The sequence below is a fragment of the Mercenaria mercenaria genome, chromosome 13, assembly GCF_021730395.1.
Source record: "Mercenaria mercenaria strain notata chromosome 13, MADL_Memer_1, whole genome shotgun sequence".
NCBI lineage: Eukaryota > Metazoa > Mollusca > Bivalvia > Venerida > Veneridae > Mercenaria > Mercenaria mercenaria.
In genome coordinates this window covers 66,335,156-66,361,252 of record NC_069373.1, presented here as the reverse complement: position 1 = coordinate 66,361,252, position 26,097 = coordinate 66,335,156, and the positions used below count along the sequence as shown (strand labels likewise).

Sequence of the window (26,097 nt, the reverse complement as noted above, 5' to 3'; positions counted from 1 at the left end):
TATCTAAATCAAATATGTCTAAAACCTTTCTTTACTACTGTAAAGGCACTTATTTTTGCTGGGCCAAAATTTCGTGAATTTGAAATTTTAAAAATGGTATCATACTTGAATTTGAATTTTACTTACAGTGAATATTTACGCGAGGATTAATTTTAGCGAGACGTAGGGCCTCACGAATTAAACCCTTGCGAAAATTTCTGCTTTTACAGTATAGGACATATTTTACAATCGATGTTGAAATAAGTGTAGTTTCAAAGCAGAACCAGAATGTCAAGTAAATTCATTAAACTCCACTCGATTCATAAATCATAATACCTCGTGAATTAAAATCTGTTTCTACGAGCTCCTATGAGGGCATATCTTTCGCTACATTAAATTCATAACAAAGAAATTGTTATTAAATTACTTTTGTCTCACAATTAAATATTAACCAACCATAAATCAAGTTAATAAATTCGTTAGAATCCCATTAATGGAAATGACATGGCAAGAATATCCGTCATCCGACCTAATTAATGCAACTTATGAAACAGTCGCTATTAAAGAAATCAGCTTAATTGATTACCAAGCCTTGAGGTTAAACTGATTGGGTTTTTTGTATGATTATCAATTTATCATGACTAAATATAGTGATAAAACAATGATACCCTCTTAGATATGTAATATTTATAGTATGTGGTTTTTTTACCAAAGTCATGAAAAATGAAGGTATATGTGTCAGAGAGGTGACAGCCAACAGGTAAAAAAGAATGATGTCATGAACAAATATATCATCTTCAATAAGCAGCTGAATAATTTATCTGTTGCAATATCATAGGATATTTCATATGAGTATTTTCGACCAATCAAAATTGTCTTCATCATGTATTATCATAGTTACATAAACTGTCTTCAAACCACATAAAGAACATAGATCTTATCACTTACTTCGTCATTCCATGAGAACTTTATAGCAATAAAAACAATCAAATTCACCACTACAAAAAAGTAACACATCAAAAAGCTAACAGACGGACAGAATGACAGATTGTGCGATTACTAGGCATTAAAAATGATTTTTAACATGAAATTTAGTTTTTTTCTGACTAACTAGAGACAAACTTTATACACTGTACAATGCAGTCTGTCTAGAGACTAAGAGTCAACGTCGTCTGACAGGAAGAAAATATATTTGTTGTATAGAGGTTCTTGGTGCAGAGAGGTTAATATCTTTCAACTTGTGTCTGCGGGGAGAAAGAAAAAAAATCTCCTTTATACTGAGTATGTTTGGCCTTCAGAGACGCCATTAAGGTTTTTACAGTAACCAGTAGATTAATCATGCATTTAAAATTTAACATTTAAGGTCAGGTGCATCTTTTTAATGATGTAATGAAATATCATTTACTGCATGGTCATATACATGTATTGAAGCACAACTTCGCATGAACATGAAAATCATGTTATCATGCCAGTTAAACCTAGCGGAAACAATTAAATTTGACGGGAACATGCTGCTGTCAAAATCCAGGTGTTTAACGGCCCGAGTTTACCTTTTTGGACACCAATTAGCTTGTCGGGCCATTTGGTAATGATTTCTATATCATAAAGCTGTCATTCACTATCATGAGAATTATTATTTACTATTGTCAATGATCAAAGAGATGGGTGATATATGAGTATACCATACATGTAAGGATATCTACTGGAATGACAGAACATGATACAGGTGTTGGAAACATAGCCGTAAATGTCAAATGACCAGTATTGAAAACAAACAAATATAATGTCCAGGAACTTTTTGTTTGTTTCCATACTGTCAGGTTTGTATTATGTTAAATACAATGATCTATATGTATTAAATACTAGATGCCCATGTGCAACATGTGGAGCCAGCCCTTTGACCCCTAACTGTGAACTTGACCTTTGAGATAGGAACCTGGGGTTTGCACATGACATTCCATCTCACTAAGTTAAACATTCATGCCAAATATAACAAGATTGCCATTTGAACAGCCATTTAGACGACTATATCTTCACTTCCTCAAGCAGGCTCGACACAAACTGATCTTAAACTGTCAAAAAAAACATGAAGGATCTAAAATTTGTTCTTCCATCTAAACTTTAATTTGCTGCTAGGCAAAGGAAATTTGATATACATGTAAAAAGCATAATCAAGTCTGGTTCACCATTTGTGGTTACTCTTTGTCAAAACATCATATTAGGACTAGAACTAGAAATACATTCTGCATGCCCACGGGCAGATTGTCGAGCCCACCAGCACCTTTGGCTTCTAAGTGTGACCCTGACCTTAGACCTAAGGACCCGGTTCTTGCTGATGACACTCCATCTCATTATGATAAACATTCAGGCCAAGTTGAATCAAAATCCCACCATGCATGAAGAAGAAATGCTCTGGACAAACTTCAATTTGACCTTTGAACTCCAACTGTGACCTTGACCTTTGAGATAGAAACATGGGGTTTACGCATGACACTCCTTCTCATTGAGGTAAATATTCGTGCCAAATATAAACAAGATTGGTCCATGCATGTCAAAGTTATGGTCTGGACAAACTTCAATTTGACCTCAAACTGTGACCTTGACCTTTGAGATAGAAACATGGGGTTTGCGCATGACATTCCTTCTCAATGAGGTAAACATTCATGCCAAATATAAACAGGATTGGTCCATGCATGTCAGAGTTATGGTGCGCACACACAGACGCACGCACGCACGTACACCGACCCACCAAAAGTGATGACTATATCGAGCTCACCGCAAGCGGGCTCGACAAAAATAGTATTTTACACAAAACTGATACAACTAAACAATAAGTATACTGCTTTGCATTCTCGCATAACAGGTGTTTACCATGGTTCATCTTTGGTTTTATGTTAAACATCCTGTGGATCTGACCACTGGTCAAGTATCAACTACAAAATTTAATCACAAAATAATAATCAAAACTTCAACTAACCTTTGGATCATACAGGCGTATGAAGTAAGATCTTTTCGGATTGTCCTTTACAAAGCAGACGATGCCACAACAACGTTTGTTCCATCTCTGTCTGTTGGCTGCTTCTGCCAGGTACAACTGTACAACTGCAGTCGACAGCGACTAAATATAGAAAATCAATCATTTGATTGATCAATAAATCAATTGGTCATTAAAACAAGCAATCCATCATTAAATACATTAACAAGGGCTTTTAAACTGCATGAAGTAAGACTGGATGCTTTTTTGGTTGTTTCTGCAAAACATGAATAGGTATCTGGTATAACAATTAAATAAATTAATGTAATATGTAACTTTTAATCAAAGATCTGCTTATCTGGTCTCTTGTCAATAATACCATGTTAATGCATGACCATCCCCCTTATTTTAAAGCATTCCACATCAAATGACTCTTTATATAAACTGGCGGTTCATAGCTCCTGTTTTATCCTGTCTCTATTTATCGGTTAATATTAAAGTAAAAAATTAAAAACAAAACTGTGAGTGCTACTTTATGCAGGCTGGTAACATTGCCCGATCGGGCTTATGACACAAAAAGTAATATTTCTTGAAAAATAATGAAGATATTTCTTTCAAACTTGGTCCATTTATTAAGCATAACAAATGCTACAAATTAGAATAAAAATAACTTGGTTGCCTTCAGTTTTGGTAGAATTATTTCCCTTTTTCAGATTTTTATGACGCATAATCTTTGAAGTCCAAAAAAACAATGTTCTAATGCTAAGTTTAAAACAAAAAAGGATTAAATGGCTTTCTAATGCTCTAAATTATTGCGCTAGTACATGAATGTATACATTTTACTCTGCTTTCACTTACAACATTATAGAGAAATGTTAGTTCTAAAAAAATTGCTCATACATCTGCACTAGAAACAAAGTATTTACCCTAAATATATAGAATAAAGGTATTGGCGCACAAGTTTGGAGCAGTAGAAAGCCATTGAACCCTTTCTGTTTAAAACATTGCATTAAAACATATTTTTTTTTTGGACTTCAAAAATTATGCATCATAAAAATCTGAAAAGGGAAATAATTCTAACTAAACTGAAGGCAACAAAGTTATTTCTATCTTGATAAGCATTATATGTAATGCTTAATAAATGGACCAAGTTTGAAATAATATCTTCATTATTTGTCAAGAAATATTACTTTTTGTGACGTAAGCCCGATCGGGCAATGTTACCAGCCTGTTATGATGTTGTGTAACGAAACATTTCTTGAATGGCCTGCTGGTCAATAGTCAATATCATTCAGACTGTGGGTAATAGTTCTGACTATTGACTGGCAAACCATTCAATAAATGTATACTCTAACTCTGACTTCTGTAACCTCATGAGAAATACAAAATTAATCATACAATTTCTTTGTTATTTTCTGCTTGCTTGGCAAGATTTTACAAACACAAAGTAACTGCACTACATACTTCATGGCACAAACTGTTGACAACCAATACTATCTATTGGTAGATAAAAGCAACTTGAACTTAAATGTCAAGTTACCCAATTCTGACCCAGACTGGTTTAGGTTTCTTTTGTAAAACTAACTGACTATCAGCTTGCTTACGTTGTTAATTGACTATCAACTCATTAATTTTTGCTCAAGCTTAATTTCTTTTAGGTGAGGAAGAAAGTGATCAAGCCTGTACATGTTAAATGTTTCTCTTCATTATACATTACAGTCACTTTTGTGGTAAGAAGGCAAATCCTCCAAATCAGACAAGAATACAACACTGGTGAAATGTATAGATGCTAAAGTTACATTTGTATGTTAAAATTTTGAGCTAAATACACTCGAAACCTTTTTATGTAGATGATGCCAGGCTCTACTTAGCAAAGTTGTAATATCATAATGTTCAAACAAAAGTAGCTCAGAAAAAAATTGAGGTTTTGAGTTTCTGACAGCTAGGTTAACTCAGCTGATGCGGCAGGCCAGTGTTATTATATAATAAGCTGTTCTTGCAGATTTCCTGTTTTTTCCCCAAGAAAAGTCTAAGTACTTTAAGCTTAATATTTTTCAGAGTATTTAGAATGTGGTAAAGCCCCTGATATAGAAAGGATCCTATCTTTTAAATACCAGTTTAAACTTTCTCAAGATATTGTAGTGACAGGGTTGCTTGAGGTCTTTAAGGCAAAAGCAGCCTACTACACATTCTAAATTCTGTGAGTAAACCTTTTTCTTAACTGTCTCTGTAAATTAGCTCACTTTTCAACTTATTTGCATAGACACAATCCTATCAAATTGGTTGCCATAAATATGGTTAGCTGTATATTCTTACCTAGATTGTAACTGTGACCTTGTTATGTTTGCAAGTAAAACTAAAATATTGGAGAAGCCTGTGCAAAACATTGGACTCCTGGTCCAGATGAGAATCATGGTGAAATAGTTAAATAATTTTATTGATGCAATAATTTGGCTTTCATCTTAAAGTTTTGAGATTTTAATTAATTAATTTTAAGGTCCAAGTAAAACATTTTGAATATCCAAGTGAAATTTAAGTACTAATTTCACAATATGTTTTTTTTTCAGTTATGTTAAAACTATTAACTGCCTGTAACACTTGTGAAGAGGCCTTGTTGATAATTATCATAATATAGGGAAACAGATCTCCATCTCTTTAAGCTGACTGGGCTAAGGCACATCTCCTGATCAACGTAAAAAAACATTTGAGCCTTGCCATGAGAAAACCAACATGGTGGCTTTGCGACCAGCATGGACCCAGACCAGCCTGCGCATCCGCGCAGTCTGGTCAGGATCCATGCTGTTCGCTTTCAGAGCCTATAGCAATTAGAGAAACTGTTAGCGAACAGCATGGATCCTGACCAGACTGCGCGGATGCGCAGGCTGGTCTGGATCCATGCTGGTCGCCAACCCACTATGTTGGTTTTCTCATGGCGCGGCTCATTTTCATTAAGAAAGTGCTAAAGCTCATATTCCCACTATTTCTCAGTACAACTTTGTATGATATACTAAAACAATTAACAATCTAATCCTTATTTTTACTAGTTTTTACTGTATAAGATTCAGATTTTTAACAAATGCAAAACTCACTGATCAAATTTTTAACAAGCACATTTGTATTGCTGATAGCACTTAGCAGCAGTAGAAATATTTACAGTAACACTTAAACTGCAAAAAAAGAAAATGTAAAAATCTACTGTTCTTGATTAAATTTTACTCTCACTAGGATATTGTTAGGCTGTCCAACAGATCTAAACACGAACTGTAACATGAAACTTGTACATGTTTATTTTGAACACATAGAACCCAAAGTTGCCTGTTCTCAATCAATATATATCGGTGATTCACTTGTTATCCAGAAAGATATGCAAGAAATACATTGTTGATATTGGTCTTTTGCTTCGCGATGTTTGCTTACTTCCGAATGCTCCAGTGTCAGCTTATGTTTTATATAACATCGTATTCGACTGGATAGTAACTATCTCCACAGGGGTCTCGCTAGGCCCAATTTTTTGGGAGAAGTCACTTCTCCCTCAAGCTGATTCAGGGAGAAGTGGGTAGACTTTAGGGAGAAGTTCCCTGAAGTGGGAAGACTCCATCGATTTTTTATATTTCTACCTAAATGCCGTGAAGTGATTCGATGACCATTCATTTTCTTAGTTACATCATTTCCCATACAGCGATTATTGTTTCATTACAAAATTCTGAAAAAAAGTTGTTTTCTGTTCAAGACGGTGCTGTATCTAACCCGCCGATTTTTTGGTGCCATATCGTGTAATATGTGAACACAGAATGAAAAGGGGTTTATTATTAAAACTGAGTCACCACACTTGCGAACAGTCTCTCATTCGAATAAAACTGAAAGTAAACCATGACCATGTCAAACCTAGAAATACATATTCAAATCAATTCATCTATCAAAGTCTGTTTTACAAAGTTAATACTTTACATGTCGTTCTTTTATCATGGATACCAAATAACTGTGTCTATAATTCCAATTAATTGCATGGTTAATCAACAATTTCTTTAGAAAATGACTCACATATGTTGACAATTAAACGCTAAGTGTCAAAGATGTAACCACGGCGCTAATTGGCCGATTACAATTGCCTCTGGCGAAACCGACACTTTGATTCGCTTTCACACTTCTCGCAAAAATCTCACAAGTACCTGAAGCAGGCGGAGCTTAAATTATGCTATCGGCGTGTGTGTATGTGTATTCAACACATATTATGACATGTGCAAATTGTCAACAGCAGGTCTTTTCATCCTTATATAACAGAGGTCGATATTCGGCCACTTCCCAATCCAAAAATATTGTATTTTTTCCCAACTGTGGCAGTAAAACTTCCCAAAATGTGAGATAACATTTCCCCAAATCACAACAACAAATGGTTTGATCTAGTTTACATTTTAGTATTACCGGAGGAAGCGTTTGTCGAGTATCAACTTTTTGTCTAATTATAGCACACAGTACTGCGTGTCACGCATTACCAGTCTAATCAGTTATGTTCCGTGTCCCGGATTTTAGATTTTAGTCCGTGCTTCAGGAGAGAAAATTTAATTTGTCCTTCAGTGTTTACTTTCGGTTGATTATTTTCCCGATGAAATGTCACATAATGGGAAATATTACAGCAAATCTATCAAATGTGTGGCGGTATCAAAAGAAAATCAGAGGTCACTGTTCGACTGTGGGGTAAAAAAGCGTAAATTCGAGTACCTGAATAATACCACCGAAGAAACGGCCTGTGATTAGATTTGTGAAACTTAAAGTCTGAAAAATGAAATGCTGTAGTCTAGTCTATTACAGTAAAAATTAAATTTGAGTTGAAAATATTTATTACTGTTCAAATTTATACACTAACACCATCTTTCCATGAATAGCTTTTCTTCCCAAAATGGACAGTTATCCCGCATAAATTTCCCAATTTGAAAGGCCAGGGCCTCTTCCCAATTTCCTGATGAAAAGCCCTGAACAGATTAGCGAGTGCAGATCAAAAAAAAAAATCGGGCGACTTGAATTTCGCTTTGCGGTTAGATTTGAGCGAAGTCTGAAGCTTCAAAGCGACTATTTCGCTCAAGTCACTCCCTTGCGAGACCCCTGCTTCATGTACCGTTGACATATGTAGAGTGGTGCTTAAACTATAAGAGGGATGTTTTTCGGCTCCTCATTTGTCAATTGTTGCTCCACCCTGAAGACAGTAACCTCCATGTTGAATGCTTAAAGATCGGCTCCACAAATCTTAATTTATCATGACATAAACAGACTTTATATTTGCCATAGAACAGTAACTTCTGGCGATATGTGGCACTAAATCTTATGAATATTTTATGAATTACTAAATGTTTTAACATGGAACTCCTTGAATTTTATATATATTAATAAAAGACTTGTGACTGAACACTTTTTTGGCTTCTTTGCTAGAGATATAGGTACACTGTCATCAGTATTTGTTCCCAGTCCTAAGCAGGAGTGCCGGCAGAACAATATTATCCAAAACGTGATCAGACATCCCAACTCTCCCGATCCGATCGGGTTTCTTCCCATTCTGGTTGTAAAACCCGATCACCCCGATCAGAAGTCTCAATCTCCCGATTAAAAAAAAACAACAATAAAAAAAACAAAAATTATGAAATAATCCACTTCTTTGCACCTATCGATACTGTACGTATCACTACTGATGAGTCTGTAAACAACACCTTTCGGATATTTTCGCGCCTTATTCTACCTGTGCTGATTATTGTTTATTACACGATTCAACAAAGCCAGGTGTTGATTAATGTGTCACAATTGAAATTAAAATCCAGACATTAGATATCTAATTAAATTCAATCAAATTTAGATTAGAAATTATACTGGCTTTATCTTTTTCTGTAACTTTTTGAAATCGAAAGTAGATGGTCGCCGAGTCAACCTGCTAGGTTTTAAAAAACATTTCTCTTAAAATCATTTTGACAAGAGGAAATATCATGGTAAATTTTAATATCACTTACTATCAAATGCTGTTAAACTGTCTTTGCATCATAACAATTTGTCAAACACATCCTTTTAACTGGAGATTTAGGCAAATCTACGAAAGTGTAACAACACCCGGACATTCAATTTTGGATAACAGGATTTTGATCAATAGAAGTATTTGAGCGAGGGGTTTTAAATACTGGTTAACAGGGATGAGAATCAAACAGTAAATTTTCTATTGCTTGAACTTTTATTCTTTTAGCTATATACATTTTGTTTTTACAGTTCTAACAGCTGCACTGTTTGTCATGTAAAATTCACCTGGGGAGTCTTCTTTCCAACAAAAGAAATAAAAGTGCAGGTTTAATTCTCAGTGGTGTTTTGAATTTAGACATAGTGCTTAAAGTGCCATATTTAATTTTGCACAGAAGGCTTCATGTATTATTGTTCCAAAACATTAAAAATGCATGAATAATAAGATATAGACAAGTGAATTTTTTAAGACTATATAGTGATTTTATAAGGGCAAATAAGTTTATATTATCATTAGATTTGTTAAAAGCTTCGTTATCATGAACATAATTACCGCGGTATAAAATCTCCCACTTGAACACCTCAATCTCCCACTTTGGAAAGCAAAAACTCCCACTTGGCATTCAGAAAAAGTTGGGATGTCTGCGTGATTGCAGTTTTTTTGTCATTTTGGCAGCTCTACTTTCACTTTCATTTTGCAATTTTTGCATTATTATTAATGTACAATGTTTATAACACTTTTACCTCCCAAAGTACCTGGAGAAATATGTAAGCCACACAATAATCATGAAAGTAATGACAAAATACTTTTCAAAAAGAAGCTTGATACTACATATATTCAACCTGCTACAAAGTAGAACATGAACAGTTAACATGTTCGATAGGACAAAATGTGTTGTTCAATAGAGAATAGCCTGTCTATAAAGTTTCTTCTACTTATTATGAACAGTTAGGTATATTCTTTATGATAAACGAAGGCCTATGTGGTGTAAAAAGCTAAACGGGAGAGACAGATTTTTTCATAGTGGGGCAATTTCAAAAGGCTTGACAAGAAGCTAAAAGTCTAAACAAGGTGCCGAGGCACGTGTATGTCATGATGCCATCAGGTGAGTAGTTGAGAACAAGTAAAGAGTTTAAACTAACTGTATGCTGTGTTCTCGTAATTCCGTGGCTCTTAATTGCTAAAATTGCGCATGCGCATTTGATGTTAGGTATTCGCATGTTGTTTTTTAACCAAAAGTAGCTGCAACCTTTCAATATAACCATGCTAAGTCAAAAAATCAACAAGATATGACAGAAAATGAAAAATCTCACCTCATGTACGTTGACCTACATTGGTCCGTATCAGCTGGCAGCTTCTCGTTGAATCCGTGGCTCTGATTGGCTAATTGATGGTCGCTATGGTGAAGGGTACATTGAAAAATTACACTGCTCAGTATTTAGCTAGGGGACTGCTTAATGTGTTGCTACAATTTTGTCAAAATCGGTTTGCATGTTTGTATTTTAATAAAAGTTTTTGTGTGCCACCCTCTTTTTCCTTAGCACTGAAAAGGTTTTTTTTTCACATTTCCATATTTTTAAGTAAATAAGCAATACTAACCCGTTTATTGCGCATTTTTGGTGCTCACAAATCTTTGTTTAACTTTCTGAGAAACTTGAATGAACTTCGGACATGCGCGGCAGCGGCACAAGCGTAATTTTGAGAGCCACGGAATCAACGAGAAACCACGGAATATCGAGAATTAGGTATATTGATCAGGTCGGCATGACGTCACATCCGGAGCAGTCGATTATGCAAATTACCTTGGAGGTGAAAGCAGGACCTCGCAATTCGTAGCGAATTAACTAGCGGTGTGGGTTGTAATGTTTTTATTTTCAAATAAAACAAATCAAGAGTCATCTTTTTTATTATATGCTTACCCAATGGTACAATCTATATATTTTTCCAAAAAAAAAGTAGGCATTTTTTGTGATAATTGATTTTGTGGCATTTTAAAACGGTCTGGAAAAAGTGACAGATTATGTATTGTCAGCTCTTTGGCGCTACGGATCAGTTATGATTAGCTTATTCAACATTTTCTCTGTTTGCATTATATTACATATTAAAATAAACTAAATATCTGAGAACATAACATTTTTTTTATTCAACTTCTTTGCTTAAAATCGTAGCAGTTGTTTATTTCATCTTTCAGAGAATCTTTCAAGTGTCTTGAAAAAGAGTTTTTGTTTGTTTGTTTTCTCAAGAAAGAACAGATAAAATAAATAAGTAAATCAATTTTCTGATTTTTTTATGTCTTTTTAAAATAAGCTGATTTTCTAAATGTTTTAATGCTCTGAAATACAATATTTTATATTGTTGCCATTTCCTGAAATATACTTTGTGCGATATATTTCATTTAGTTTATGTAAAATGCTATAATTAAGTATGAAAGTCATTTAAATAAAGTTAAAAACTTATTATATATGTAATCTTATTGCAGTCATTTTTTTATTTTATATTTATTTATTTTATTTATTTATTCTTTTTTTTGAAGAAATGTCCTTCCAGCCAAAAATTAGTTTGGTGAATTGATTTTAAAATTTCAAATGAACTATATGTGTATTGATTAAGGTTTTTTTTTCTATGTAGGAGCTCTATTAATCCCATAGTCAGTTAACACTCAAATAACAATAATGTACATCTTCCAAATATCATAAGACCCTGAAGGCATACATCAAACGGATAAAACAGGAAATTACCATAAGGCCCCGAAGGGGTACATGAGAGGGATGAAACAAACAGGAAATCAATCTATTAATTAGTGATAGTCATTAAGAACTGGTCAAAACTGATTATCATTAATATGGGTGGTTTTCAAAATAATGAAGCAAAAGTGTGACATAGGGGTTGAAAATTCAGACTGATTTCTTATGGTTGTCACCTATTTTTTATGATAGCAAATACTTCAAATTTGAAGGAAATAACTTTACGAAAGTGTTGAGAAATGCCAATCAGAAAATATTTCAGCCTTTAATTTGAAAGTTCAGTGAATTTCCAGTAAGATGGGTGATAAATGTTGCATGGTTTTATGACAAGGAAATATGTATAACAGTAATTTTTTCAACATAAATGATAAGTAATGGGTGTATGTGTATGGTTTGAAACTTATTTAATCATATGTTTGTGGACATTGGATTTAAAAATCACCCTTTCTGCACAAATCTGACATGAAAATAAAACTTTACCTATAAAAGTTGTTGCTGAATGCAAAATAACTAACATATAATTATAAAACCTATTTTTTTCTCACACTTTGCATGTTTATAAACCACATGCCAAATTTCAAGAATGTCCAGTAATTCTAATTTCTAGAATTGTCAACTCAAAATTGAGTTATTTTACAGATGCACAGGGGACACATACTGAAGATCAGTGTAATATTCATCCATTATTAGTTTTCTATTCATAAAAAGACTAATGGTAATCAACTTTAGACAAATACTATTAAAAAATTAGTTTATTCCACAAAATAACTACAAAATTAAAAATTTTCACTACAAAAACATGAAAATTCAACAGAATGTAATGCTTTAAATGAAAAATAAATGACTTTATACATAACTAACACATTGAAATCATTTAATTTACATGCAATGCTTATTCATAGTAGAAAAATGACAAAATGCCATGCATGATAAAATGGAATAGTTAAATTCATACATACTTCATAATTTTACTAAAAAGGGTGCACAGGGGACAAATTGTATCAAAAAATTTATTCATGGAATATGTTCATGGTAAGTAAAATTCTTTTAACTACATAATATTAACTAGTGAACATTACATATTTAGGTAAACTTAAGAGTCTAAGAAGCAATAAAATTGATGTTTCCACTTTTAAACTTGAAAATTGGCAACTTCAGAAAAAAATGCAAACAGTGAATTTTAAATTGTCCAGGGTTTCTTATATAATGCTAAATTATCAAGAAATGCCTAAACTTTGCATTCACACTGCTAAGAATATAGAACTGCCACTGCAAATTACAGTAATGCTATGACAGTTGATATATGTCAAAAAAGGGTGCACAGGGGACATCACTTTTGGCTCTGTGAATGTTTAACAGTCAGTAATATGTGAAGTTGAACACTGCTTTTGTATCTGTTGTAACTCCCTTTCAAGGAAAATAAAGTAAAATCCCATTTTAATTAAAGAATAAAAGAAATCTGACACTTAATAACTGAAAAGGTGCACAGGGGACATTTTTAGGTGTATAGACACCCATCAAGTTTCTGAGAAAGTTGATTTATTAAAGAAAAAAATCATAATGATTCTTCACAGCTGAAAGGATAAAGATCTTATTAAAACATTAAGACTTCAGAAAAGTAATAAGGTTATGAAATTGTAATGTTCAACATTTAAATTTAGTATTTTTTTCACTATTTTTTGTGAAGGGGGTTCCTTCACAAGATGTGAAATATTGGTAACAATAAGATGTAGGTAAATGAAAAGAAGTATTTTATTTAAATGTGCAGAGTTTAAGTTACATAAAAAGGCCAAAGCTGTAACAATAAAACATGGTTTTAAAAAGTAAGCCACAGTTGAAAACCATACTTCATGTAAAATGTCACACTTTTTTGGGTGCACAGGGGACAAAATTAGCTATATAATTTAATATAACTTCAAAACTGCTTGAGCCATCAAGATAAAATTGCACACATTTATTGACTACATTGATTTGGATATAATTTGCTCCAAAACACATTCTAAAACTAAACTGAATTAAAGTAAGGTGAGAGAGAAGAAAAAGCTTCATTATTTTGAAAACCACCCATATACCACATACTGATTGGTTTCCATAGTGATCTATAACTTATGACTTGAATGAATGCTTTAATTTTATTATATGTGGAAGCAGTCAATTGTGACAGTCTAACAATTAACAAAAAAATATGGATTTTGAAAACTACAAGGTATGGCTAAAATTATTTTAGACAAAGCGTGCAAATTATCATTCACAGTTTTAAATATTTGACAATTTAATACAAAACAGAGATCAGCATTTTTCAGTATTTTCGTATTTAAGGAAGTCATCAGTTTATTGATACGTCTTGGCTTTTCGTAGAAAAGAAACTAGCATGCAGTTATTACATTGTATTATAATTATCATTTTATCTCCACGTGTAACACAGTAGCTCTAGCTGTCATATTACATTTAAAACAATTGTTTATATATAAAAAAACCTTTGTGTTATAAATGCAGTTAAAGATCTTCTATTTTGATCCTGATACGCTTCGAGGGAGAAAAAATCCCTTATCCAGTATTTACGCATTATGTACTATTATGCTTTAAATTATGACAGCTTTTATTAAATCTCATACCAATCAGAATTTAGGTAAGAGGTGTTGATTTAATTAAATTTGGCGTTACTGAATCACTTTTGACACCACAGTATAAGCTATCTGGCTTTCAGAACTGTTTTAATGGTAGGCTACAAAATAGAACGAGAAAAAGTGAAACGAATGGAGAAACCTAATTAGATGAGCTAGATTTTCTGTTTTATTTATTTGTAAAGACCTCCGATTTTTTAAATTATAATTTTCATTCAGTCCGTCACAAATATGAGACCTTGTAGCTTACACGGATTAATGATGAATATCACGTCTGAAACCTAAAAAAGAAAGATTTCTTTCTCGGGAGTGATTTCTCGAACATCATGCTACATTATAAATTCACTGACTTCTTAACATTGCCCAAAATTTTACTTTAAATAAAGAAAAATAACCAGCACTAAGGAAACATTAAACGCTTTTCAATTACAATTTAGCGTTTGCTGTCACCTCCGCTTGTTGCTACGCAACGCGATACGCTGAAGTGCCCGGATATCCGACCTGATCAATAGACCTAAATAAATTGTTACCCCACCCACTCATGGGTTATACTCACCTGACATCCTCGTCCAAGAACATTGAATATCGCCTCATTCTCGTGATCAGACACTAAGTGAGACTTCTGGTTGGGTTTGGCACGATTCTGATTTGACATATTCGAAAACAGGAGTAAAATTAAAGCGTAATAAGTAAAATTGTGAAAGATAATTTCACTTCCGTGTGGTTAGTTTCTACAGCATCCGGCGAACAACAAACCAAGTGAAAATAGTGCGTTATGCATACTGAAATGGAAACCATTTGTAAATGTACGATCCTTTTGCTTATATTTCAATGCATTTGTTTTCCAAATATATGTCAGCAATTTGTAAATTATCATAAAACTCTTTTAAAGCCCATTACATTAATATCGTACTACTTTCGCGCATTAATCCACATAGCTGGACTGGAGTGAATCGCCCAACAGCTGACGATATGCTTGAGCTGTCAAACTAAATACATGAAAACCGTCTGGTATGATAGCTCCTCCTACTTCACGACGTAATATATTCAATTAGGATCACATTTTCTTTATCAGTGTATGTTCACAACTCTTTCAAAAACGTAGGATATGAACTATTTTGTAATGAAGTGCAACTGTTGTTTTTTGATTCACAGAGATATTTTAATGTACTAGATTTACTTATCATTTTGAGTTTGCTGTGACAAAATCAATATTATAGGAAAACTGTTAATGAATGTAAAAGAGATTATATTGATGTTTGACATAGGAGTGTTCATGTGCATTTTTTACTATGAAAAGCATGCCAGCTCAATCACTCTGCGAGATGGAGACCATGATCCCAGATGAGCTTATTGCAGCATTAAATAAAACTGCGGGACAAGAAGTACATGGACATAAACATAATTTAAAAAACCGGTTTGAATTGAAAAAGACACTCGGTGAAGGAACCTATGGAAAAGTTAAACTTGCACTTGAAAGGACAACAGGGGAGCAGGTAAATGTAGCTCTAACATAATTAGGCTTAATTGGGTCTTCGAATTTGTTTTGTAGGAACAAAACCTTACTATTTGTTAATTGTTTGATTTTTTTCAGTGACAGTAAAAATGTAGCTCAACTTGTAAAGAATATTTTTGTTAGCAGCTGCTGCCACCACCACAACCTGCTATGATGCTAAGTATTATGAGCAGTACTGGTTTAGTCCAACTAGTAGGACATTTAGTCGATGTTATAGTTTTTGGATGGTCACTGTCCCCCAGGACATGGGATTGCAACAATAAAGTATCAGAATCATAAAATAAGTCATCTCGAAATGGATAAGGCTATAGTACTGGATGTTCATTAAGTTGTTCATGTTAAGTTAAATTATGGTGTTTTTTTGACTAATTAACTTGTATAAAAATTAAACTTAAATACTATAGTGACATGGATTTTTTTTTATTTTAATATCAGCCCTTTAATATCTGCTCAGAACAGATTTTAACATATTCAAGTTTTTTTCTGTCAAAAAATAATTAAAAATTTTGTTGGACTAACAATATTTTTATATTTACAGACCAATTTTTAGCTCACCTGAGCAATGCTCAGGTGAGTTTTTCTGATCGCTCGATGTCCGGCGTCCGTCGTCCGTCGTCTGTCGTCTGGCGTCTGTCGTCTGTCGTCTGTCGTCCGTCGTCTGTCAACATTTAGCTTGTGTATGCGATAGAGGCTGTATTTTTCAATTAATCTTCATGAATATTGGTCAGAATGATAACCTTGATGAAATCTAGGCCGAGTTCGAAAATGGGTCATCTCGGGTCAAAAACTAGGTCACTAGGTCAAATCAAAGAAAAACCTTGTGTATGCGATAGAGGCTGTATTTTTCATTTAATCTTCATGAATATTGGTCAGAATGATAACTTTGATGAAATCTAGGCCGAGTTCGAAAATGGGTCATCTCGGGTCAAAAACTAGGTCACTAGGTCAAATCAAAGAAAAACCTTGTGTATGTGATAGAGGCGGTATTTTTCAATTAATCTTCATGAATATTGGTCAGAATGATAACCTTGATGAAATCTAGGCCGAGTTCGAAAATGGGTCATCTCGGGTCAAAAACTAGGTCACTAGGTCAAATCAAAGAAAAACCTTGTGTATGCGATATAGGCTGTATTTTTCAATTCTTCTTCATGAATGTTGGTCAGAATAATAGCCTTGATGAAGTCTAGGCCGAGTTCGAAAATGGGTCATCTCGGGTCAAAAACTAGGTCACTAGGTCAAATCAAAGAAAAACCTTGTGTATGCAATAGAGGCTGTATTTTTCAATTGATCTTCATGAATTTTGGTCAGAATGATTGCCTTGATGAAATCTAGGCCGAGTTCGAAAATGGGTCATCTCGGGTCAAAAACTAGGTCACTAGGTCAAATCAAAGAAAAACCTTGTGTATGCGATAGAGGCGGTATTTTTCAATTGATCTTCATGAATTTTGGTCAGAATGATTACCTTGATGAAATCTAGGCCGAGTTCGAAAATGGGTCATCTGGGTTTAAAAACTAGGTCACTAGGTCATATCACGTAAAAACCTTGTGTATGCGATAGAGGCTGTATTTTTCAATTGATCATCATGAATTTTGGTCAGAATGATACCCTTGATGAAATTTAGACCAAGTTCGAAAATGGGTCATCTGGGGTCAAAAACTAGGTCACTAGGTCAAATCAAAGAAAAACCTTGTGTATGCAATAGAGGCGGTATTTTTCAACTGATCTTCATGAAATTTAGCCAGAATGATTACCTTGATAAAATCTAGGCCGAGTTCGAAAATGGGTCATCTGGTGTCAAAAACTAGGTCACTAGGTCAAATCGAAGAAAAACATTGTGTATGCAATAGAGGATGTATTTTTCAATTGATCTTCATGAAATTTGGTCAGAGTGATTGCGTTGATGAAATCTAGGTCGATTTTGAATATGGGTTATCTGAGGTCAAAAACTAGGTCACTAGGTCAAATTAAAGAAAAATCTTGTGTATGCGATAGAGACTGTTTTTTTCAATTGATTTTTTATGAAATTCGGTCAGGTTGATTGCCTTAATGAAATCTAGGTCGAATTTGAATATGGGTCATCTGAGGTCAAAAACTAGGTCACTTGGTCAAATCAAAGAAAAAACTTCTGTATGTGATAGAGGCTGTATTTTTCAGTTGATCTTCATGAATTTTGGTCAGAAAGATTGCCTTGATAAAATCTAGGTCGAGTTTGAACATGGGTCATCTAGGGTCAAAAACTAGGTCATATCTAAGAAAATGCTTGTTTTATCGCAAGAGACCAATTTTTTGGTCCAATCTTAATGAAAATTGGTCAGAATATTTGTTTCCATGAAATCACTAGGTCAATTATGTTTTACACTGCTACGGAGTGTTTCTTAGGTGAGCGACCTAGGGCCATCTTGGCCCTCTTGTTTGTATTAATTGTCTATGTTGTACTGCTTAACAATCGTTATCGATTATAACTAGCAGGCGCTTTGTCAGGGATAGCTGTTAAAAATAATAAGAATACAGAGATTATGTGCATCTCCAAGATAAAGTAAAAGAACAATGACATTTTTGTGCAAAAAAAAACAACCCCAATGTAATTGGAATGTTACTATAGAAATATATCTTTACTTCCGAAAAAAGAAAATGTTTGATAATTTATAAAATTTAATAGAATCTGTCACTTGCTTAAATTTATAAATTCATTTAAGTCCATGAGAATTAATATCTTATGTTTGGCTTTTTGTTGTGAACAATGACAACATTCCAATGTTTTAACTAGGTCTTAAATGATACCCGAGTGTCACTTGTACAGAAGCTTTTAAGGAATAAATTACATAAAATTTGAATATGATACCAAACAAAGTCTCACAATAGGTAGATTAAAATTGCCTCAGCTGATAAATTAAAATTAAACAGAAAATCAGTAGCTGTCTGACACCAATTGTAAGGTAGATGTGTCATTTTAATAGCAAAGATGGTATTTCAATCAACTTAATCCAATTTATGTTAATCTACCACTTAATCCAGATAATCAGCTAAGTGATGACATTATTGATAAAGATTTGATTATCATAAGTATGTTTTTCGTCAGCTGTTAAGATAGGTGAAGTATCTTTTTTTTTTTTGAAAGGTATTATGATCCATTTTCATGTTTGGGACTAAATTTATTTTTATTTTTTACATTCCAATTTGATATTCATTTCAGATCCAGTGAGTACTTATGGACTCACAACAAAATTGAACTGGCATCATGCCATACAAATTAATAAAAGTTGTTTTTTTTTTTGAAGAAAAAACATAAAAAAACATAACTACCCAGTCTTGCAATTTTCAAGGTCATCTTTCCAAATATTATCTGTACAAAAATTATCTGTGTTTTAACACCTGCTTAACTTAAAATATCATTTTACTGTCACTGATCTTTTCAAGAAAATTACCTTGTCTGAATATTTCAGAAGCAATTACACTTTTGTATTTATGCAGCTGTTTAAGAAAATTACATAAATTGCTCTTTCTTATATTAAAGGAATTACCTGGTTAATATAGTGGTTCTGTAATATAACTTTTTTTATGGTATTTTTTCATGAGCAAACATTTTTATCGTCATTTTACTTTTCTTCATTTGCCTGAGCATAAAGGAAAAACAATAGACATTTAAACTTAGAGTAAACTGGACTCCTTCAATCTGTCCTTATGCATTGAGGTGATCATAGTTTGGTAATGACAGTGTATCTTTATCAGTGGTAATGTTACCACTATAATTGATGAAGTACCTGCGGTCACCTTTGTCTGCATTCCTGACTTTATTTCTGTTTTATTATCCATAAGCAAGAAATTGTGACTTCCTTTTAGAGGGCCAGTCAGACATTTTTATGAGCTTAATTGAAAATTATATTGTTCTATGTGATATTAAAGAACCAGGAAATCTGATAGGTGCTCCTGTACATATGACATTGTTAATGAATAATATCAATTAATAAATACACATATTTTTGACTTCCACTCATTGTGTTAGTACATTATTTGTGGCTGATTTCTTGCGCCTCTGTGCCCGTCAGGTTTCTTGTTAATTACAAACTTATTTATACTACACATATAACATTGGGTTGTCTATACTTTTTGAGGAAATGAAAATTTTAATTCTTGTAAAATTATGTTTTAGAGACTAGAGTCATCAGCCTTCCCACAAACAATAGAAATGGTATTTATCAGGTTTTAAAAGAGGTTCAGAGGGAACATTTCACTTTTTTGTTGTCATTTACCATAGTTCAACTCCAATATTAACATTTTTTTGAAGAAAGTAAATTTACAAATGTGTTTCCTGATAAAATCCCTCTTTGCACTTGCATTTGAGTAATCACTAATCCCTGTGATTGTGTATTCTGATAAGAAAGCTATTTACAAAACAATAGATCAAAAAGTGTTTTAAGAATCTGGTTGCTTTATCAGAAACTTGGACAAAGATCAAGTGCTTTGTAAGGCCCCCTTGAAATGAATTTACCTTGATTAAATACTAGACTATAGTAGGTATAGGGGACATTATCTATTATATGTTTTGATAATAATTAGTAACGTCAAGTTGAAAAGGTTATATTTTACTGATATTATAAACGCTATTGACATTCTTTCCTACTGATTTTTTTCAAACATGGGATAATATTTACATTTATGGCATTCCATTTTATCAGCTGTTTTGGTAATTAGTATGAAGTGTTTGATAGAAAATACATCAAGTAAAACTCCCCAATGAATTTTGGTATTTTGTAAGCGATAGTGCAAAATTATAACTGAAAATAAAATTATATATTAGTGTTATATAAGAAGCAAACTGAGAGAGTTTGAAATCGACTGAACATATAATAAATCAGCTTAAATTTGCTGTTGAATTGAAAATTACATTTTTAATTGACTTAATTAACAAAAGTTTACTTCAGTTTTGTTCTATCAATCCCCTGAAACCAAAGTCTGACTTTTTGACAGTTATTATCAGATGATTATTATGGTCTGTCCCAAATGAGTGACTTTAATTTGATTGCCACAGTAACGGTCATATAATGTTAGGTAAAAACCCCTTGACAGGTGGTATAACTAATTTGATGAACATGAAACTGGGTTTCAAGCTAAGTCATTGGTCAAAGGGGGAAAAGTTATTGCAATTTTATGAGCGAGAAATTTGCTAATAAATTATTAAGTTACCGTTGACAAATTAGTACACCTTATCATAGCAAAATCATTGAGTACAGAAAAAAAAAAGTATTTTTTATGGAAAAAACAAGAAGAAAGTTTTTCTTGTAAAGTTTTATTGAATGTTATGACATATATCTGCATATATAATTCTTTTAAGTAACTTACATGTTGTTTCTCAATCTATTGTTTAATAACTGGTAATATTATATAGTATATTATTGATAAATAAGTGCCTTTTATAGAATATACAATAAATAACAATAAATATTGCATGTTAAGCTTTCAGCAAGTACATGCCATATTGGTGTTAATAATAAAATGTTATTATAGAGAAGAATCAATAGCGGCTTTAAGTCTTCTCGCAACATTCCTGAGAACCAGTCAGACATGAAAATATTGATTAAGATCGCTAGATTGGCGGAAAATGTTGAAAATCATACAGATGGCACAGGCAGTCTATTTAAGGACCTTCTGTCACTCCCAATAGAAAAAAATGCCATTAAAATCTGTTGAGTAATAAGTGCTATGAAATGTATGAATATGCTGATGGGGAGCCTGCTTTCATATTAATGGCCATTAGTTTAAGTGTATTAAGTGACCTTGACATGATAGTTGACTGAAGGGTTTTTTCTTTAAAAAAAAAGGGGTAGCAGTTTTTCACCATGAGGATAAGAAGATGAAATTTGAAATTAAAGTTAAGGACTGAAAGAGTGTGACTACTTTAACAGAACTAATGTAATAGAATTGTTCGCTTATAAACAGCAGTTACATGACTGTACTGTGAGAAGTAAAAGACATGGCAAAGGGAGAGAAAAAATGGTAGGGGCTGTGAATGATGGGGCCTAGCTGTACAAGACTTCTACCAAGGATATACATAGAGAGAAAAAGATTAATATTTCAATGAAGTACTTGAATCTGGGGTATTTAGAACTGATTGATGGTATATATTACATCCCTGGGGTTGTGCTAGTGGATCCTGTATCCCCGCAGATCTGACAGCTGATAGAATACTGTCTATCATGATCATTATAATTATCATAAAATCAGAGTCCTTGCCTTGGGTTACCTTACTCATAGTCATTGAAATACTAGTTAACCACAAGGTAGATCATAGATGTGTCCTTAGATCAAAGGGTTACCAGGTTATAGCTACAAAATATGATTCATGAAACATTTTTTTTCAAAAAAAGAGTATAATGTATGATAATGTACCGGTATGATTAATTGCTGCCAGCATTTTTTGTTTTTAGAAGTGATTATTAATTAATTCAGACCTTCAGTGCTCATTTAAAAAATGTATGATGAGAATGTTTTTAAGTTATGACAGTACTACTGTGTGTGGTTCCTAAAAATTCAGAAATCATGGCAATCAGTGCTCTCTGAGGCTTTCTCAGTTTGGACACTCTTTGCATTTTTGTGACAAGCTTTTCTCCAAGCATGTACAAATTGTTTATTTTTGATGTCATATGATTATGTTAAAATTTCTTTAATGTATGTTTCTTTGACCGATAAAATAAGACAAAAAACACTGTACTTAGAAAGATGCTCACTCCCATAACATTTTTTTCTCAGAAAAAAATCAATGAATACTTTATTAAGTAATTTGTTAGATGTTGTCTAAAAATAGCCTGGAATATGCAGGTGATTTCCCCAAGCGTAAAAAGTTGATTTTAACTTGTTTCAACCCATGCACATAGTAGACATAATTTAAATTCCATCACATGATAATGAGCGTCTCAAGTGACAGATACTATTGTAGTGCACAATGCACATCACATTAATAGAGATAAACAGAGTTTATCTTTAAAGAAAATCCAAATTATTTAAGTTAAAAATGTGGCGATTTATTGTTCTTAATTTAAATTAATCGGTATACAAAACTGTTTTTATTTCTGACCTCTGACACATTTGATCAGCTTGTAATAATCATCCTTTTTATTATTTTAATGATTAGAAATTTTAAACTCGTGACTTTTTAAAAGATATTACGCCAAAAAGACTAATACCGGTTATTATTTTCATTCTGGATTATAACTGTATGATTAATGACGATAACAGACAAAATACATTATAATCGCTATGGTATACTTCATCATGTTAAAAAGATTATTACAGGTTAAAGATATAATCTCTTTATTTAATTTCCTCATTTTTGTGGTGTATCAAAGGCAAATATTAAGAAAATAGTGAAAAACTGTGTCGCCTTCGGCTTAATCTATTTTAAGCAGCGTGATTTTTATTTGATCCCTCGTATCAATGAAAGTTTAAAAATAGAAGTGAGAATGGGTGTGGCTTTCAAGTATCCTACAGTTTTCTGAATGTTTTCATGCTTTTATCATTGCTTTGCATTTAAAACGAAAATGCCGGAAATTAAGATTTTAAATCATCAATGTTATTGGGGCAGAGATAAGCAATTATTGATTGGTTTAGTTAATAGTAAATAAAGAAAGTTAGAGTGCTGATGTATATTTATTTAATTTTTTTTATGTATTGGTAAAAGATATTTTTTATGTCTCATGCAACACATTGAGTCAATTGAAATTATACTGTTTTTTGAACTAACAGTTATAATAAAATTAATATTTAATTATATCCTTAATTGCCTGCAAAAAGTCCCTTTAACAATGTAGGTGTCAAAGTGCCAGGTTATTTGGTCATTAGTGTCTATAGTGAAAGAAAAAACACAAAAGGCGATTGGTGTAACCTTTTAAGGGTGGCTATCAGTAAAGAAAATTGCCGACTCATTTAGTCACCTGTAATCAGGCGTGACTCAAAAGTGCGGTTTTCTAAATCGCTTTTAATTGTTGCTCTTTGACGTATGACATAGTTAGCTTAAGGTCATAGTAACTATGATAGCTGCATAGATTGCATGGTAACAGCTATTTAGTTGGAATCGTTTGAAGTTCAGTTGACAGTAACGCCTTGGTGGTTAGATTATTTTTAGCTTAAGAAAATCAGTTCTAAATTATTGACAGTTTTTATTTATTTATATTTTATACAGGTGTTAAAAAAGCCAGGCAGCTTTATGTGCTTGTTATATCTGACTCGATAGTAGAATTTAATTACAGCTAGAAAATTGGGCCTTTGAAGCAGTCTAATATCGTTTTTCTGTGGTAAACTTCTGCAATTTTTTCCCATTACTTTAAAGAGAAAATGACAAATTAAACAACATTTTAGGTACTTTTTCATACAGTACTATAATAATTAATATGAGAAGTTCACCATGGGACATGTGTATGCATTCATTTTGGCCATGCACATATACTAGTATGAATCAGTCATTCCTTTGCACTGAAATTAGTTACGGGAATAATAAAAACAATATTTTGACGTAGTTATGGTACAACATATCCTTTTTCTTAAGTGATTATGAAAGACTTTTACGGGAGTAGGGGATAACTTATTTCAACAGTATACAGTCATTATGCTGTATTATTAATATGTCTGGAATATAAACTGTCATTATGCTGTATAGCCAATAGCATGCACTGATCAAGAAGTAACACGGTGTGCTATTTTGTCTGTTCTAAATATATTTTGTTCTCTAGAAATGAACTGCGATTTGGTTCAGATCTTAAAGATAGTATACTATCATCCGGTGTCATGGGGAGCTATCCGATTGCATGGTATTCTCGGTTGGGAGTAAACCATTGTCCTTTTTCCGCTGTCTGTTGGTAATTTTTGTTTATGAAAAAAAAAAAACACAATGCATAGGTTGTACCAATTATCCCTTGTTTAAGTCTGACACATTGAAGGTCAAAAATTATTTCCTTCCCTTCAATTAGTGTTTTGAAAATTATAACTGTTAATTGATTAATTAAAGGCCGGTAATTTTTTTCATCCTTTATCCTACCAATTTTTACTAACAGTCAAAAGTAGTTCTAATGTATTTGTACTTGAACTTTTTTCTTTGCCAATTATTTAATTGTTTCTTCTTCCGTGAACAAAATTAGAATGCCTAATTAAAATTTTTGTTAAAATAAAATTGAAAAAAAATTTGTTTTTCCTTCATTTTAGTTTGCAATAAAGTACATCCGAAAATCAAAGATACACGATGAACATGACCTTAACAGAATCCGTCGAGAGATCAAAATCATGTCATCTGTCAGACACCCGCACATTGTCAACGTCCGAGAAGGTATGTAGCTGTGCCTGTCAAAAAAAAACAAACTCGTAAGGTGGATAATATTTGCAGGTTTTAGTTAGATTCGCCAACACAATTTGGATGACACATACACAGTGACTGTCTATATTCAGATGGTGAGAGAAGACCCTTGGCAATCTTTAAGGGTAAAAATGCAAGAAAGCATAGTATAATTTCTAAGTCTCTGGTGGGATTCCAAACTCACAGCCTCGAAGCGTAACAAAATGTTTTAAGACCAGAATTGATATTGTATGTGGCAGTTATGTTGTTTCTGTTGGTTGTATACCAAAAACCGCTGCTGCTCTTGATGATGATGATGTTTTAACGATGTCAAGATAACAAAATGGATAATCAGTTTTAAAAGTTATGCTGACTGTTTTACTGTTCAATACCAGAATTGATACAGTTAAAGAAGTTTGAAATAGAAATTTTTGAAATTGGACCGGAGTTTTAGTATCACACAGTGACTAAACAAACAAAATTCTAAAATATTTCGACCAAGCACAGCAGCTAAGCCCATACATATAATTATTATTTATAATGAAGAAAGCTTTGTAACAAAATCAATTTACCATTGAAGGTAGCTAAGTGAACAACAGTTCTGGATTGTGCTTTTGTATTTTTTCCCACCGTTATGTTATTCGATAGGTATGTGTTGCTCGTAAGTAGTCATGGGAGACACATGTTGAAATTTAAGCATGTTTTGTTTCATTTTGTTTTGACTTGGTTTCGTTTAAATAGCTTGTTTAGGAAGTGGTGTATATCTTCCCCACAGGTACTGGAAACCCACCCTGGGAAAGGATGTGAGCTATTCTAAATGAGGAATGTTCATTGAAAAAAAAGTCATCACGTGTCTAGAAATAACCACTTTTTAAGTAGCACTTAATCGTAAACAAATTAGTGAAAAGATAATCCTTTCGTATATAACCACAGACTTTTAAAAACATC

The 26,097-nt window shown here is 32.9% G+C and overlaps 2 protein-coding genes across 2 annotated transcripts in view; one reads left to right on the top strand and one right to left on the bottom strand.

The window, feature by feature from the left end:
* Window positions 1-15,075, bottom strand: part of LOC123528823 (actin nucleation-promoting factor WASL-like) — a 34,668-nt gene extending 19,593 nt beyond the window's left edge. Inside the window, exons 1-2 of the mRNA XM_045308848.2 lie at window positions 14,870-15,075; window positions 2,957-3,097 (exon numbers count right to left, since the gene is read on the bottom strand). Of these exons, the coding sequence (XP_045164783.1) occupies window positions 2,957-3,097; window positions 14,870-14,968 (240 nt within the window). The 5' untranslated portion in view covers window positions 14,969-15,075. The remainder of the gene's footprint in view (window positions 1-2,956; window positions 3,098-14,869) is intronic.
* A 227-nt stretch (window positions 15,076-15,302) lies between these two features.
* The window catches only part of LOC123528822 (NUAK family SNF1-like kinase 1), a 34,426-nt gene continuing 23,631 nt past the window's right edge, over window positions 15,303-26,097 (top strand). The window contains exons 1-2 of the mRNA XM_045308847.2: window positions 15,303-15,809; window positions 25,023-25,143. Of these exons, the coding sequence (XP_045164782.2) occupies window positions 15,606-15,809; window positions 25,023-25,143 (325 nt within the window). The 5' untranslated portion in view covers window positions 15,303-15,605. The remainder of the gene's footprint in view (window positions 15,810-25,022; window positions 25,144-26,097) is intronic.